Here is a 17790-nt window from a genome sequence, read left to right as displayed (position 1 = left end):
ATCTGTGCGTGATGATGTGCACAGAAAATGTACTTTTTCGCATAAGTTTTTGTGTACTAAATACGAAACTAAAGTTCAATGTGTGTCTATTTGCCTTTTCAACTCTGCTGATAGTTTGGTCTAAAAAAACGGTTGCGTTAAATAGCAAATGTGTCGAACAGCTCGCAGATACAGTGCGGTGGGCTGTGCGGTTTGTCTAATCTACACAAGATTATTATGGATAAGAGCGAGAATATTTTTGGGGGTCAAGTGACAGTCCAGCATCGATTATGTCACCAGATTAAGACCCTCAATATTTATTGGAAAGGAGCGTCAAGTTCATCACCGTGCACTATCACCACCCTCTGAAGTTAATCACTTATTTAATCTGTAGCCTAATAAACTGCATGGTTTACTGAGTTGTAGTGGGAGGACCACACACCATATAATTGTGTGACTCGAAATTTACTTTATGGTTATTATATCAATTATTTGCGCATAAAGGCATTTCCACAGCCATTTCAACATAATACATTTTACAGATACAAAAAGATCCCACCATGTCAAACAAACACCGAAACTTCCTGTTTCCATCATCCATCACCCCTGCCGTGATTATACATTTTATTAATTACAATATGACTTTAATTGCATAAGAACTGAGGATGAATACATGGTTATTGAATATCCCTTTGAGCATGGTGAAGTTATTAATTACACTTTTGATGGGTGTATCAATACAGCCAGTCAAAACAAAGATATAGGCGTCCTTCCTAACTCAGTTTCTGGAGTGGAAGGGAACCGCTCAGGGATTTTACCATGAGGCCAAAGGGGACTTTAAAACGGTTTAATGGCTGTGATAGGAGCAAACTGAGAATGGATCAACAACATTGTAGTTACTCCACAATATTAACCTAAATGTTAGAGTGAAAAGGAAGCCTGTACAGAATACAAAAAGATTCCGTAATGTGCATCCTGTTAGCAATAAGGCACTAAAGTAAAACTGCAAAAAAGGTGGTAAAGAAATTAACTTTGTCCTGAATACAAAGCGTTATGTTTGGAGAAAATCCAACACAACACATCAGAGTACCACTGTTCATATTTTCAAGCATGGCGGTGGCTGCAGTATGTCCTTGGCAAAGACTAGGTTGTCATCGGCAAGGACTAGGGAGTTTAGAATAAAAAAAAACAGAATAGAGCTAAGCACAGGCTAAATCCTAGAGGAAAGCCTGGTTGTCAGCTTTCCAACACACTGGGAGACAAGGGGAGGTCACAGTTCAGTTTGTACACTTGTTTACATGGCTGACTTACTGCAAATTGAGAAATTATGTGACTAAACCCAACAGAAAGAAACTGTATTATGAATCCAAGATCAATGATATAAAGAATGCATATTTTGGGGGGTACTTTAAATGAAATTATAGGCAGAAAATGAATTCAACTCTATCTTTGTTGAATCAGATGGCTTATTCATCACAACCATGATGTTGCCAATTATTTACATTTCTTAATTGGCAAAGTGGGCAAACTTAGGCAGTAAATGCCAATAACGAATAGTTAGCCATCGTACTCATGTATATATAAAAAAAAAAATAATAATAATGAAAGAAAAGCATTGCAAGTTTGAATTTTGTAAAGTTAATGTGGGAGAGGTGAAAAAATTGTTATTGACCAATAACGATAAACCTCCTGGCATTGACAACTGAGGATGGTAGCTGACTTTCTAGCCACTCCTTTATGTCATATATTTAAACTGAGCCTAGAGGAAAGTCTTTGTCCTTAGGCCTTGAGGGATGCCAAATCATTCCGCTACTCGAGTGGTAAAGCGGCATTCACTGTTTCTTACAGAAGACCTATCCGCTTGCTTACAGCTCTCAGCGATATGTTGGAAAAATTGTTTGACCAAATACAATGCTACTTTTCTGTAAACAAATAAACACTTTCAGCCTGCTTATAGAGACACAAATTACTGATAATTGGTTGAAAGAAATTGATAATACGAAGATTTTGGGAGCTGTACTCTTAGATGTCAGTGCAGCCTTTTGATATTATTGACCATAACCTGTTATGTTAACTTATATGTTATGGCTTTTTAACATCTGCCATATCATGGATTCAGCGCTATCTAATAGAACTCAGGGGGTTTTCTTTCATGGAAGCTCATTTAATGTCAAACATACAAAGTGTGTTGTACTGCAGGGCAGCTCTCTAAGCCCTCTACTCTTTTCAATTTTTACCAATGACCTGCCACTGACGTTAAACAAAGCATGTGTGTCCATGTATGCTGACGATTCAACGATTTAGTGACCAATTCAGTGACAGCTATTGAAGTCACTGAAACCCTTAACAAAGAGTTGCAGTCTACTTTGGAATGGGTAGCCAGTAATAAACTGGTTCTGAACATCTCTAAAACTAAGAGCATTGTATTTGTTATAAATCACTCTCTAAGTTCTAGACTTCAGTGGAATCTGGTAATGAATGGTGTGGCTATTGAACAAGGAGGCAATTACTTGGTGTTACCTTAGATTGTAAACTGTCATGGTCAAAACATATAGATTCAATGGTTGTAAAGATGGTGAGAGGTCTGTCTGTAATAAGATATGCTCTGCTTTTGTGACACCACACTCCACAAAGCAAGTCCTGCAGGCTCTAATTTTATCATATTTTGATTATTGTCCAGTCATATGGTCAAGTGCTGCAAAGAAATACTTAGTTACGCTGCAGCTGATCCAGAGCAGAATGGCATGTCATGCTCTTGATTGTAATCAGAGGGCTAATATTAATACTATGCATGCCAGTCTCTCTTGCCTAAGAGTTGTGGAAAGACTGTGTCACTTGTTTTTATAAGAAACATTGTGTTGGAGATTCCATATTGTTTGCATAGTCAACTTACACGTGGGCACTTATACACACACTTACCCCACCAGACATGCCACCATGGGTCTTTTCACAGTCCCCAGGTTCAGAACAAATTCAAGGAAACGTACAGTATTATACAGGGCCATGAGTGCATGGAACTCCCATCTTATATAGCGCAAGTGAACAGAAAAAACAAATAAAGCAACACCTCTCCCCCTTGTGACCTATTTGTTGTGTTTATGTACTGACATGTACGTGTAACTGAGATGCGTGTGCGCACACACACACACTCCATGTTTTTAAATGTATGTAAATTGTGAAGTCTTTTATAAGATTAAATCATGACATAAACGTTTGATTCTTATTGAAGAGATGGTCCGGACTGGCTAGGCCTACTTCAGCAAACTCACACAAGCACACCCCCGTAAAAGCACCCGTCAATCAAAGCCACCAGCGTATGTCAGACACAAGCAAATATTTCTCCTTTCAACTTTGTGCATGACACAAGAATTTTTACAACAAATGTTTACAGAGATTATTTCACTTATACTGTATCACAATTCCAGTGGGTCAGAGTTGACATACACTAAGTTGACTGTGCCTTTAAACAGCTTGGAAAATTCCAGAAAATGAAGTCATGGCTTCAGAAGCTTCTGATAGGCGAATTGACATAATTTGAGTCAATTGGAGGTGTACCTGTGGATGCATTTCAATGCCTACCTTCAAACTCAGTGCCTCTTTGCTTGACATCATGGGAATACCAAAGAAATCAGCCAAGACCTAAAATTGTAGACCTTCACAAGTCTGGTTCATCCTTGGGAGCAATTTCCAAATGCCTGAAGGTACCACGTTCATCTGTACAAACAATAGTACGCAAGTATAAACATCATGGGACCACGCAGCCGTCATACCGCTCTGGAAGGAGACGCGTTCTGTCTCCTAGAGATGAACGTACTTTGGTGCGAAAAGTGCAAATCAATCCCAGAACGACAGCAAAGGACTTTGAAGATGCTGGAGGAAACGGGTACAAAAGTATCTCTATCCACAGTAAAACGAGTATCGATATAACCTGAAAGGCCGCTCAGCAAGGAAGAAGCCACTGCTCCAAAACTGCCATAAAAAAGCCAGACTACGGTTTGCAACTGCACATGGGAACTAAGATCGTACTTTTTAGAGAAATGTCCTCTGGTCTGATGAAACAAAAATACAACTGTTTGGCCATAATGACCATCGTTTTGTTTGGAGGAAAAAGGGGGAGCCTTGCAAGCCGAAGAACACCATCCCAACCCTGAAGCACACCACCCCAACCCTGAAGCACGGGGGTGGCAGCAACATGTTGTGGGGGTGCTTTGCTGCAGGAGAGACAGGTGTACTTCACAAAATAGATGGTGTCATGAGGCAGGAAAATTGTGGATATGGGTCTTCCAAATGGACAATGACCTCAAGCAACTTATTGTGGGAAGCTTGTGGAAAGCTACCCAAAACCTTTGACCCAAGTTAACAATTTAAAAGGCAATGCTACCAAATACTAATTGAGTGTATGTAAACTTTTGACCCACTGGGAATGTGATGAAAGAAATAAAACCTGAAATCATTCTCTCAACTATTATTCTGACATTTCACATTCTTAAAATAAAGTGGCGATCCTAACTGACATAAGACAGGGAATTTCTACTCAGATTAAATGTCAGGAATTGTGAAAACTGAGTTTAAATGTATTTGGCTATGTAAACTTACACCTTCAACTGTACAAGGTATCTGGACACTGCTTCAAATTAGTGGTTTCAGCTATTTCAGCCACACCCTTTCTTGACAGGTGTATAAAATTGAGCACACAGCCATGCACTTTCCATAGACAAACGTTGGCAGCATAATGGCCTATTGAAGAGCTCAGTGACTTTCAACATGGCAAAGTCATAGGATGCCACCTTTCCAATAAGTCAGTTTGTCAATTTCTGCCTTGCTAGAGCTGCCCCGATAAACTGCAAGTGCTGTTCTTGTGAAGTGGATACATTTAGGAGCAATGGCTTAGCTGCAAAGTGTTAGGCCACACAAGCTCACAGAACGGGACCTCTGAAGCATGTAAAAATCATCTGTCCTCGGTTGCAACACTCACTGCAGAGTTCCAAACTGCCTCTGAAAGCAACTTCAGCACAAGAACTGTTCGTCTGGAGCTTCATGAAATAGGTTTCCGTGGCCGAGCAGCTGCACACAAGCTGAAGATCACCAAGCGCAATGCCATACGTCAACTGGAGTGGTGTAAAGCTCGCTGCCATTGCACTCTGGAGCAGTGGAAATGCGTTCTCTGGAGTGATGAATCACGCTTAACCATCTTGGCAGTCTGACAGATGAACCTGGGTTTGGCGGATACCATGAGAAACTACCTGCCTTAATGCATGATGCCAACTATAAAGTTTGGAGGAGCAATAATGATCTAAGGCTGTTTGTTTTTCATGGTTCTGGCTTGGCCCCTTAGTTCCAGTTAAGGGAAATGTTAACGCTACAGCATACAATGACATTCTAGACTATTCTGCGCTTCCAGCTTTGTGGCAACAATTTGGGGTTAGGCCCTTTCCTGTTTCAGCATGACAATGTCCTAATGCGCTTGTGGCTGAATGGAAGCAAGCCCCTGCAGCAATGTTCCAACATCTAGTGGAAAGCCTTCCCAGAAGAGTGGAGGCTGTTATAGCAGCAAAGGGGGGACCTACTCCATATTAATGCCCATGATTTCGGAATTAATTGTTCGATTGAGTAGGTATCCACAGACTTTTGGTAATGTAGTTAATTTCATGGGAAAATGTTTAAACTCTGTATTTCACCACTGCTTTCCCTTAGTTAAACCACGTAAGAGAGCAGTAGATGGGTTCTGAAAACCTTGGTTTACAACTGGTCTTAAAAAATCCTCAGTTAAAAAAATAACATTCAAGTTGTATAAAAAGTTGGTCACAAATCCCTATCCCCTGAATTCTGCAAATTTACAAAAGGTATAACACATTTTACTCGCCAACTTCGAATTTCCCCAAAAAAATATTTTACTACTGTGAAGCATGGGGGTGGAAACCTCATGCTTTGGAGCTGTTTTTCTGCAAAGGGACCAGGACGACTGATCCGTGGAAAGGAAAGAATGAATGGGGCCATGTATCGTGAGATTTTGAGTGAAAACCTCCTTCCATCAGCAAGGGCATTGAAGATGAAACGTGGCTGGGTCTTTCAGCATGACAATGATCCCAAACACACCGCCCGGGCAACGGAGTGGCTTCGTAAGAAGCATTTCAAGGTCCTGGCGTGGCCTAGCCAGTCTCCAGATCTCAACCCCATAGAAAATCTTTGGAGGGAGTTGAAAGTCCGTGTTGCCCAGCAACAGCCCCAAAACATCACTGCCCTAGAGGAGATCTGCATGGAGGAATGGGCCAAAATACCAGCAACAGTGTGTGAAAACCTTGTGAAGACTTACAGAAAACGTTTGACCTCTGTCATTGCCAACAAAGGGTATATAACAAAGTATTGAGAAACTTTTGTTATTGACCAAATACTTATTTTCCACCATAATTTGCAAATAAATTCATTAAAAATCTTACAGTATGATTTTCTGAATTTTTTTTTTTCTTCTCATTTTGTCTGTCATAGTTGAAGTGTACCTATGATGAAAATTACAGGCCTCTCATCTTTTTAAGTGGGAGAACTTGCACAATTGGTGGCTGACTAAATACTTTTTTGCCCCACTGTACATCTTCCCCAAATCAATGCAAACTGGTATTGTTCCTGAAGATGAAAAAATTGGCAAAGTTATCCTACCTCTATAAATCTGGGGATCCCAGTTCTTTTACAAATTATCGGCCAATATTTGTATTACCACGTTTTTCTAAAATCCTGGAACAATTGGTGTATAAGAGAATGTTGAAACATTTTAAATGAACTCTGTGTCCTATATGAGCACCAATATGGTTTTTGTCAACTAGTCCACAGATGTGGCTCTTTTGCAACGTGTGGATAAAATCTTTAGACCCCTTAACAATGAATACGCCTTTGACATCTTTTTAGATTTATCCAAAGCGTTTGACACGGTTGATCATGAAATATTACTTTCTTAAATGCCAATATTACGATTTTCAGGATTATACATATAATTGGCTATATAGTTATGTTTATGGTAGAGAACAATGTGTGTTTGCAAACGGCTGTGCATCTACCGGAGCAAGATATCCTGTGGCGTGCCACAGGGTTACCTTTGTTATGCCTAATCTATATCAATTACCTAGCTGCTGTGTCTTATACCGTACTTCCCATTCTCTTTGCTGATGAAACCAATTTGATTTTATCACAATTTTTATTCACTAATTAATGAAGCCAACTTATGCATGGCAACATTTTCTGTATGGTTCCAGATATAAAGAAATAATTTTAAAATGTAGAAAATCCAACTTTATTGTATTCACATGCGTAACAAAATGTGGAGAATGTCAAGGGGTCTGAATACTTTCCGAAGGCACTGTATATCACAAGTAGTACATTTACCATTAATTCCTATAATTTCTCATCTACAATGTTTGTTACTTTGGTTATGGTTTTATTTTTATGCATTCAATATTATTATTCCATTCTTCCAGTTGTCATCGGAGTGGACACATTGTTTGCAGAGTGCACAACCTATGCTACACTTGTGAGAAACAAGTTTTGGCTTCTTTAATTCCATTTATGAGTTCTGTCAATTTATTGATTTGTCTTTTGTCTGGCGCGCTCCTGTCAATGTTGAGTAAGTATGCGCACGCATAGAAGTAGGCTTATAGGCTACCTGGCCTGCATACAATGGTTCCCATTTGGGGATCTGATAGTATTTCTGATTGCTTTAAAGCACCACCACTAATGACCTGTGGAGCTTCTCAAAGTAATGTTTTCTTCACCTCAATCAGCAAACAAACCAATGTCTGTTTTTACATCCATTGAGAATTACAATAGTTCTATGTATTTGAAAATCTTTCCAGCTCTTTCCGTTTCGATAATCACTCTGCATGAAAGGGAAACATGCCATGCTCTGATCCAGTGGAAACGTTATAAAATAGGCTTACCTGATTACTTCTTATCAGTGCTTGACTTGGACTGAATTCGGTTCTGGTACTCATTTTGGGTGCTAGTACTGTCTTTATATTTAGGTGCAGGAGCTCCACAATACTTTTGAACTAATATTCTACATAACAGGAACAGAAGCTCAAGCAATAGAAAATTATGTGCCGGTACTTAGCTCAGGTGAGCTCCTGCCCAAGTCGAGCACTGCTTATTATCGCTTACGCAAATAGTCTACAGCTGTGTCTGTCCCGAGCTCACTGACTCGGGAATATAAGGTTTGCTAGCGCAAGCTTCAGGCCGGACCCAAGTTAATAGTTGATGCAATGTTTCAAGTTTGTTGCAGACAGGCTATCAAATCAAATTTATTTATATAGCCCTTCGTACATCAGCTGATATCTCAAAGTGCTGTACAGAAACCCAGACTAAAACCCCAAACGGCAAGCAATGCCGGTGTAGAAGCACGGTGGCTAGGAAAAACTCCCTAGAAAGGCCAAAACCTAGGAAGAAACCTAGAGAGGAACCAGGCTATGTGGGGTGGCCAGTCCTCTTCTGGCTGTGCCGGGTGGAGATTATAACAGAACATGGCCAAGATGTTCAAATGTTCATAAATGACCAGCATGGTCAAATAATAATTACTGGCAGAACAATTGAAACTGGAGCATCAGCACGGCCAGGTGGACTGGGGACAGCAAGGAGTCATCATGTCAGGTAGTCCTGAGGCATGGTCCTAGGGCTCAGATCCTCCGAGAGAAAGAGAGAATTAGAGAGAGCATACTTAAATTCACACAGGACACCGGATAGGACAGGAGAAGTACTCCAGATATAACAAACTGACCCTAGCCCCCCGACACACAAACTACTGCAGCATAAATACTGGAGGCTGAGACAGGAGGGGTCAGGAGACACTGTGGCCCCATCCGAGGACACCCCCGGACAGGGCCAAACAGGAAGGATATAACCCCACCCACTTTGCCAAAGCACAGCCCCCACACCACTAGAGGGATATCTTCAACCGCCAACTTACCATCCTGAGACAAGGCTGAGTATAGCTCACAAAGATCTCCGCCACAGCACAACCCAAGGGGGGCGCCAACCCAGACAGGAAGATAACATCAGTGACTCAACCCACTCAAGTGACGCACCCCTCCTAGGGACGGTATGAAAGAGCCCTAGTAAGCCAGTGACTCAGCCCCTGTAATAGGGTTAGAGGCAGAGAATCCCAGTGGAAAGAGGGGAACCGGCCAGGCAGAGACCGTAAGGGCGGTTCGTTGCTCCAGAGCCTTTCCGTTCACCTTCACACTCCTGGGCCAGACTACACTCAATCATATGACCCACTGAAGAGATGAGTCTTCAGTAAAGACTTAAAGGTTGAGACCGAGTTTGCGTTTCTCACATGGGTAGGCAGACCATTCCATAAAAATGGAGCTCTATAGGAGAAAGCCCTGCCTCCAGCTGTTTGCTTAGAAATTCTAGGGAAAATTAGGAGGCCTGCGTCTTGTGACCGTAGCGTACGTGTAGGTATGTACGGCAGGACCAAATCAGAGAGATAGGTAGGAGCAAGCCCCATGTAATGCTTTGTAGGTTAGCAGTAAAACCTTGAAATCAGCCCTTGCCTTGACAGGAAGCCAGTGTAGAGGGAGGCTAGCACTGGAGTAATATGATCAATTTTTTTGGTTCTAGTCAGGATTCTAGCAGCCGTATTTAGCAATAACTGAAGTTTATTTAGTGCTGTAGCCGGAAAGTAGAGCATTGCAGTAGTCTAACCTAGAAGTGACAAATGCATGGATGAATTTTTCTGCATCATTTTTGGACAAAGTTTCTGATTTTTGCAATGTTACGAGTAGCCAATGTGATTTCTAGGATATTTATTTTGATCAGGTTATTTTCAACTTGCAGGCTGCGATGTTTTTATTTGTTGGCCTTTTACATAGTTTTTAGGTTTGTCATTTTCATTTAGATTTTGATAGAATTTTGATTAACCACATGACAATGATTTTGAGATATGAAGAAGTTATGAATTAAATAAAACGGTTTCACAAAAATGTGCATATGAAAAAATTTAAATGGCATAAAGATCGGTAGAAATGGTAAGATAAATTGTGCTGACTCCTTGTTTGGCCTATTACCGGCAACTTCAGGAGAGTAACAGGCTGACTACACTGCTCGCTTCATGTTCGCAAGCGTTGAAAAATAAATGTAGGAATCTATGTTGTTCAATTATTGTACCCACACTGCTCGTGCGTGCCAACTAGCGTCTGCATTACCATGGGCTAAAATAGTTCAGTTCTATTTCTGACGCAGATCGCGCTGCCTCTCCCATCTCCTCATTGGTTTATAGAAGCAGGTACCCACGTGCCATCTGCTCATTGGTTATACCCAAGTGGGTGACTGAAAGACAAATGAGGTCAGTGGCAGTAATGCACCTAATTTATGAAAGTTGCCAATCGCAAAATAAAGTCTAGAGAAGAAAAGACCTGGAAGGAAGAGATATGACTAGAAACGATTCGGTTGACCATTTTGTGTGGATTAATTGGCGGAGCACACCAAAATGTGGAATAAGTCAGTGTATGAATACATTCTGAAGGCACTATGTTTACCAAACATGCCAAAGAAACATGAACTGCTCTATTCCTCTTTAGCTTGACTTAAAAGGTGAGGTGGTGATGTTTTAGTTACAGCAGATATTTTATTTGACCTTTTATTTAACTAGGCAAGTCAGTTAAGAACAAATTCTTATTTACAATGACAGCCTAGGAACAGTGGGTTAACTGCCTTGTTTAGGGGCAGAACAACATTTTTACCTTGTCAGCTCAGGGATTCGATCATACCATTCGGTTACTGGAACAAACTCCCTCACGACGCCAGGACAGCGGAGTCAATCACCACCTTCCGGAGACACCTGAAACCCCACCTCTTCAAGGAATACCTAGGATAGGATAAGTAATCCTTCTCACCCCCCCCCCCTTAATGATTTAGATGCACTATTGTAAAGTGGCTGTTCCACTGGATGTCAGAAGGTGAATTCACCAATTTGTAAGTCGCTCTGGATAAGAGCGTCTGCTAAATGACTTAAATGTAATGTAAATGTTACTGGCTCAACGCTCTAACCACCTACCTGCTGCCCCATAAATATGTTGAGTTGGTTAGACCGTAGTCACGCTTCTGTTTTATTAGTGCTAAAATATAGATTAAATGGATGTATCTGTTCTGTATCCACATGAATAATCCCCACATTATATGGCTGGTAATATTTTTATTTTTTATGGTGACAAAATCAATGGATGATGATGCCTTAATTACATTACCTCAGTTTTTGCATTGACTTCAGTGCCAACCATCCAGCAATGTTTTAATAATGAATGGCCTCAAAAGTCCCACACTGGTATTCTGTATACACTGTCTGGGACTGTTATGAACTCTCTGTTTGTCTTTAATACACTGCCCATGTCCACACACCATAGTGGCCTGCACAGCGGCCCGTCGCCCTCCCTGGACTCCTGACCTGCTGTAAAATAGTAGGAAGGGCTTGGTCCCAAGCTAAATATCCTGCTGTGTGCCAGGGAAAGAAAGGTCTGAGTGCTGTGGGCAGATAAGATCAGGGCCGGGGGCCAGTGGCATAGTGCAGGGGAGCGGGGCGGCCCAACCCAGCGCCGGCCCTGACAGCCAGCCAGGGTTAGCCCTGCTGCTGAGTCCCCTTCTTTTCTCCCTCTCTCCCCTTTCACACTGCTCTTTCTCTGCGTCTCTCTCTCTCTCAATCTCTTTTCCCTTGTCGCTCCATTGTTGTTACAACAATGTCCTGCCAAAAGCCCCTCTATATCGCTGCTGGCCGGCCTGCCTCCCTCATGCATCCTTTTTTTCTCCACCTTTGGGCCTAGAGAAAAGCCAGTCCCCTGAGAGCACAGGCAAAGTGTCTGCTCAGAGGCCTTGTTGGGGTAGGAATGGTTTCTGTAGTCTGTACCATGGCGATATACCCCCACTCCATATGTGGGAGCAGAAGGCACCTGCTGTTTGTAGTGCACTTCAACGGGGCACGACCTACATGAGGGGGAAAATATGTTGCTGCAGTCAAATATTTGGTGTGTGTAAAGAGGACACACCTAATAAAAGTTGAGAGGCTTTGATGATTATAATAACCACTGGCAACATTGTAGGCCATAAAGCTTCTCTGTTTTCAATGACAAGTCTAATCCTGTAAAAGCGACTGAGCATTAGAGCTTTTTGTCCTTGAGTGCTGTCTGTGCGCACAGCCCCCCCCCCCCGCTACAGACATTACACTGTACATTAATTTATCGCGATTCTCTCCAGCATGTTATCTGACACCAGCCCAGCGATGGCTAAAGCCAACCTGTTGTTTTTGTTGGTGGTGGGTGTTTAAACGTGTGTGTGTTATCCCCCCTGCTTCATCTAATCGCAGACATACATGGGCCAGCCTGTTTCCTACCATAGCCCCAGACCTCAGCAGTGAGCCCAGCTAAATCTGGAAAACCAGTACCACACAACTGGCACATGTACAAAGAGAGGATGGACCTCCCTCCGGGTCACCCAGGCCTGCTATAATTTAAAAAAATGTTTTAATAAAGGTATTTGTTATTTTCATTGACGCCTAGTGCCCCTGGCACAATGGCCTTTCAATGTGGAGGCATTCAACCTGCTGCCATCATGCTCTGGTGGGCATCATGGAATCTGGTTGGAATTCCAAGCCTTCCGTAGTGTGACTCTGGGGACCGTCCCTATCATGTTGTCAGGATATGAGAAAACATTCCATGGGTTAGGGCCTCCCGTGTGGCGCAGCAGTCTAAGGCGTTACTAAAGACCGGGTTCATTTCCCGGGCTGTGCCACAACCGGCCATGGCCAGGAGCCCCATAGGACAGCACACAATTGGCTCAGCGTCGTCCGGGTTAGAGGAGGGTTTGGCCGGTTGAGCTCATCGTGCTCTAGCGACTCCTTTTAGCAGGCCGGGTGCCTGCGGGCTGACCCCGGTCGCCATTAGAACGGTGTTTCCTCCGACACATTGGTGCGGCTGGTTTCCTGGTTAAGCTTGCGGGTGTTAAGGCACGCGGTTGGGCAGGCCATGTTTCGGAGGACGCATTGACTCCACCTTCGCCTCTCCCGAGCCCGTTGGGAAATTGCAGCGATGACACAGTAAATAACATTCCATGGTTTATTTGGGTTTTTTTCAGTTTGGGGCTGATATGGTGCTGATGTTGGAAGTTATGATTGCGTTCCATTACGGTGTCGTCTTTTGTCACTTTAGGGCCATAACATTGAGAGTAATCTGGCCCTTGGGAGTTTGTTGATTTGTTGATTGAATGGATGCTTGTTTTTTAGCCAGATGCATGTTGAAGTTCTGTAGTGTCTCTTGCTGCATCTTTGATTCTCTTTCAGCTTTGGCTGTACTGGTTGATTCCAACTGCCTTTTTGACCCTGACATTCCCCTTCAAACCCTTTCCTCTTTTGTACAGAGAGGTCAGGTTCCACTCAAAAAGGTCATTGCAGAACAGACACACACTCCCACTGAGTCCTGAGTCATCAGATGGGTGTTACTCAATACCCCCCATGACTCTTCTCTCTCCCTCTCAGCTGTCCTCCAGGGATGGCCAGCTGTTGGGAAAGGAGCTTGTCACTGTCTGTGGGAGTGTTCCATACCGGTTGTCACAGCTGCACCACTCATGCTTTGTTTCAGGTGTTCTCCGGTCAACCGGCTGTCTGATCCTGTAGGGACCTGCAGAGGCAAACCTAGAGTTATATGGCAAACCCAATGTCATACTGTAGGGCTACTTACTTTAATGCATGTAACTTACAATGGGTTTTGACAATTTCGCTACCTTTTTGGAAACAAAACACGGTTTATAAGAAGGATGGGATCCACCCAAATAATTTGGGTTCCTGGATCCTTTCAAAGCATTATAAGGCTGTGTTGAGACTGACTTATCAATGACCCAAACCCAGCTCAGTTAATCCCTACCATTGTGATGCTGAGTTGTCATAATGCTTCCTCAAATGTACATTAAACCACGGGCGTTGGTAGACACAATGTAAGTAACTTAATGTATCTATTGATCCTACAGCTATTGTATGCAGCAATCATGTGCCTATGAACCAGATTTATACTGTTAGCACTGAGGCGGTTTGCCCTAGTAGGAAGACACTGTGCCCTAGTAGGAAGACACTGTGCCCTAGTAGGAAGACACTGTGCCCTAGTAGGAAGACACTGTGCCCTAGTAGGAAGACACTGTGCCCTAGTAGGAAGACACTGTGCCCTAGTAGGAAGACACTGTGCCCTAGTAGGAAGACACTGTGCCCTAGTAGGAAGACACTGTGCCCTGGTAGGAAGACACTGTGCCCTGGTAGGAAGACACTGTGCCCTGGTAGGAAGACACTGTGCCCTGGTAGGAAGACACTGTGCCCTGGTAGGAAGACACTGTGCCCTGGTAGGAAGACACTGTGCCCTGGTAGGAAGACACTGTGTGCAGCTCACCCTGCACTAAGATAAATAACATGAGCATATCTACTTCTGCTAAGCTTCCCAGTAAAACAGTGAAAACAAGTAAGCATCCTAGACAAGTGCTCAAAATTGCCCATGTTAACATATGTAGCTTAAGAAACCAGGTTCATGAAATCAATAATTTGCTAATATCCGATGACATTCATATTCTGACTATCTCTGAAACTCACTTAAATAATACCTTTTTATACAGCGGTATCAATACAATGTTATAACATTTACATAAAAGACAGAAATGCCATTGGACATGTTGCTGTTTATATTCAGAACCACATTCCTGTAAGTCTTAGACGATCTCATTTAAAAAAAACTGTAGTAGTAATAAGCCTTCAGGTTCATCTGCCTCACCTAAAGCCCATTCGTGAGGGAAGCTGCTATAGACCACCAAGTGCTAACAATCAGTATCTGGATAATGTGTGAAATGCTTGATAATGTATGTGATATCAAGAGGTATATTTTCTTCTGGTTGATTTTTAAATATTGACTGGCTTTCATCCAGCTGCCCACTCAAAAGCTTCAAAATGTAACCAGTGCCTCCAACCTTGTTCTGGTTATCAGTCAGGGTAGTTATAAATAGCATGTATTGATCGCATCTTTAATAATGCTGCAGAAATTTGCTTGAAAGCAGTATCCATATCCATTGCATTTAGTTATCACAATATAGTAGCCATATCTAGGAAAACCAAAGTTTTGGAATGTTAGTCCTAAATATTTCTCAAACTAAAAGCATTATATTTGGGACAAATCATTCACTAAACCCTAAACCTCAACTAATTCTGTAATAAATATTGTGGAAATTGAGCAAGTTGAGTACACATGGATTTTCACAAGTACACATGGATTTTGTACTGTAGATAGTGAGGAGAACAAGTATTTGGTACACTGCCGATTTTTGCAGGTTTTCCTACTTACAAAGCATGTAGAGGTCTGCAAATTTTTATCATAGGTACACTTAAAATGTGAGATGGAATCTAAAAAAAATCCAGAAAATCACATTGTATGATTTAAGTCTTTAATTTGCATTTTATTGCATGACATAAGTATTTGATAACCTACCAACCAGTAAGAATTCTGGCTCTCACAGACCTGTTAGTTTTTCTTTTAAGAAGCCCCCCTGTTCTCCACTCATTACCTGTATTAACTGCACCTGTTTGAACTTGTTACCTGTATAAAATACACCTGTCCACACACTCAACAGACTCCAACCTCTCCACAATGGCCAAGACCCAAGAGCTGTGTAAGGACATCAGGGATAAAATTGTAGACCTGCACAAGGCTCAGATGAGCCACAGGACAATATGCAAGCAGCTTGGTGAGAAGGCAACAACTGTTGGCGCAAGTATTAGAAAATGGAAGAAGTTAAAGATGATGGTCAATCACCCTCGGTCTGGGGCTCCATACATGATCTCACCCCGTGGGGAATCAATGATCATGAGGAAGATGAGGCATCAGCCCAGAACTACACGACAGGACCTGGTCAATGACCTGAAGAAAGCTGGGACCACAGTCTCAAAGAAAACCATTAGTAACACATTAGGCCGTCATGGATTAAAATCCTGCAGCGCACGCAAGGTCCCCCTGCTCAAGCCAGCGCATGTCCAGGCCCGTCTGAAGTTTGCTAATGACCATCTGGATGATCCAGAGGAGGAATGGGAGAAGGTCATGAGGTCTGATGAGACAAAAATAGAGCTTTTTGGTCTAAACTCCATTCACCGTGTTTGGAGGATGAGTACAACCCCAAGAACACCATCCCAACCATTAAGCATGGCGGTGGAAACATCATTCTTTGGGGATGCTTTTCTGCAAAGGGGACAGGACGACTGCACCTTATTGAGGGGAGGATGGATGGGGCCATGTATCGCGAGATCTTGGCCAACAACCTCCTTCCTTCAGTAAGAGCATTGAAGATGGGTCGTGGCTGGGTCTTCCAGCATGACAACGACCCGAAACACACAGCCAGGGCAACTAAGGAGTGGCTCCGTAAGAAGCATCTCAAGGTCCTGGAGTGGCCTAGCCAGTCTCCAGACCTGAACCCAATAGAAAATCTTTGGGGGGAGCTGAAAGTCCGTATTGCCCAGCGACAGCCCCGAAACCTGAAGGATCTGGAGAAGGTCTGTATAGAGGAGTGGGCCAAAACCTCTGCTGCAGTGTGTGCAAACCTGGTCAAGAACTACAGGAAACGTATGATCTCTGTAATTGCAAACAAAGGTTTCTGTACCAAATATTAAGTTCTGCTTTTCAAATACTTATGTCATGCAATAAAATGCAAATGAATTACTTAAAAATCATACATATGTGATTTTCTGGATTTTTGTTTTAGATTCCGTCTCTCACAGTTGAAGTGTACCTATGATAAAAATGACAGACCTCTACATGCTTTGTAAGTAGGAAACACTGCCGATTTTGCAGGTTATCAAATACTTGTTCTCCCCACTGTATGTGGTAGTAGTGGATAATAGGCTTGAGGGAATACAGTGTGCTGTTGAACGTGTGAATGCATTGTAATGTAATGTCCAGTCTCTTCTAGTTAATCATTCATTCAGTTGTCCAACTGTGCGTTTTATGGCTCTGGTTTCAGTCACTGCGCAGGTGGTGTGGTTGATCTCATTGGTCTCACTTGAAGGCTCAGTGTGGTTGAGTCATGTTCTGGTATGCACTGGGTTGGACACCCACTCTGAGATCTACTCATGCCCTCGTACTGGGGTAGAATCACGTTCTCATGTAGTGGTGTCATTGTGCTCTTGTTTCAATGAAGCGGTGCTCAGTGGGTTTGGTGACTCATCTGCAGAATGGAGAAAGAAGACCTGAAGATCGTGAACAAGGATGAGGAGGATGAGATGGTGTGTTCCCTCATTTTATTACCTCTTTCTACCTTGTCCCCCCCCCCCTTCACTCACTCGCACGGCCCTGCTACACTACTGCCATCGGGCGTCCGGCATTGCCTTCAGCCATTGAGGGAATGCTTCCTTTGAAATCATTGAAAGCCGCTATACTGCCGGTATTGCAATCACATTGCGTCACGTCCAATGGCAGTGTCCAACTCAAGGATCTCCAAGGTTCAATTCTCGATGGCTGAATTAAAGTAATGACAAATAGTTGATTTTGGTTGCATATGGCCTCCAAGAAGCTACTAGCTAGCTATATTGACTATTTTCACAATGTAAACATAAGTTTTAATGAGTACTTGCGATAAACTGGACCAAAGCTATTGTACTTTAGCGTAATCGATGAATATGGTACAGTAGGAAAATAGAATACACACTTCCCCTCTGCTGTCAAAACAGCACACTCTGTGTAGCAGGTAGTGTCACATTGACGCGATGCTTATGGCAAAGTAACTTGACTCGTATAGTGGAGCTGAAGTGTCTCTTGCTCTCTCACA

At 42.6% G+C, this 17790-nt stretch overlaps 1 protein-coding gene across 1 annotated transcript in view; it reads left to right on the top strand.

Annotated features, from left to right (window-relative positions):
* Positions 1 to 17790, top strand: part of atp13a3 (ATPase 13A3) — a 61067-nt gene that overhangs the window by 20552 nt on the left and 22725 nt on the right. Inside the window, 1 exon segment of the mRNA XM_064934927.1 lies at positions 17164 to 17248. Coding sequence (XP_064790999.1) covers positions 17198 to 17248 — 51 coding nt within the window. The 5' untranslated portion in view covers positions 17164 to 17197.

This window comes from Oncorhynchus masou, chromosome 24 (genome assembly GCF_036934945.1).
Source record: "Oncorhynchus masou masou isolate Uvic2021 chromosome 24, UVic_Omas_1.1, whole genome shotgun sequence".
Lineage (NCBI taxonomy): Eukaryota > Metazoa > Chordata > Actinopteri > Salmoniformes > Salmonidae > Oncorhynchus > Oncorhynchus masou.
The sequence above is the reverse complement of the archived record's forward strand: the minus strand, read 5'-3'. Positions and strand labels throughout refer to the sequence as shown.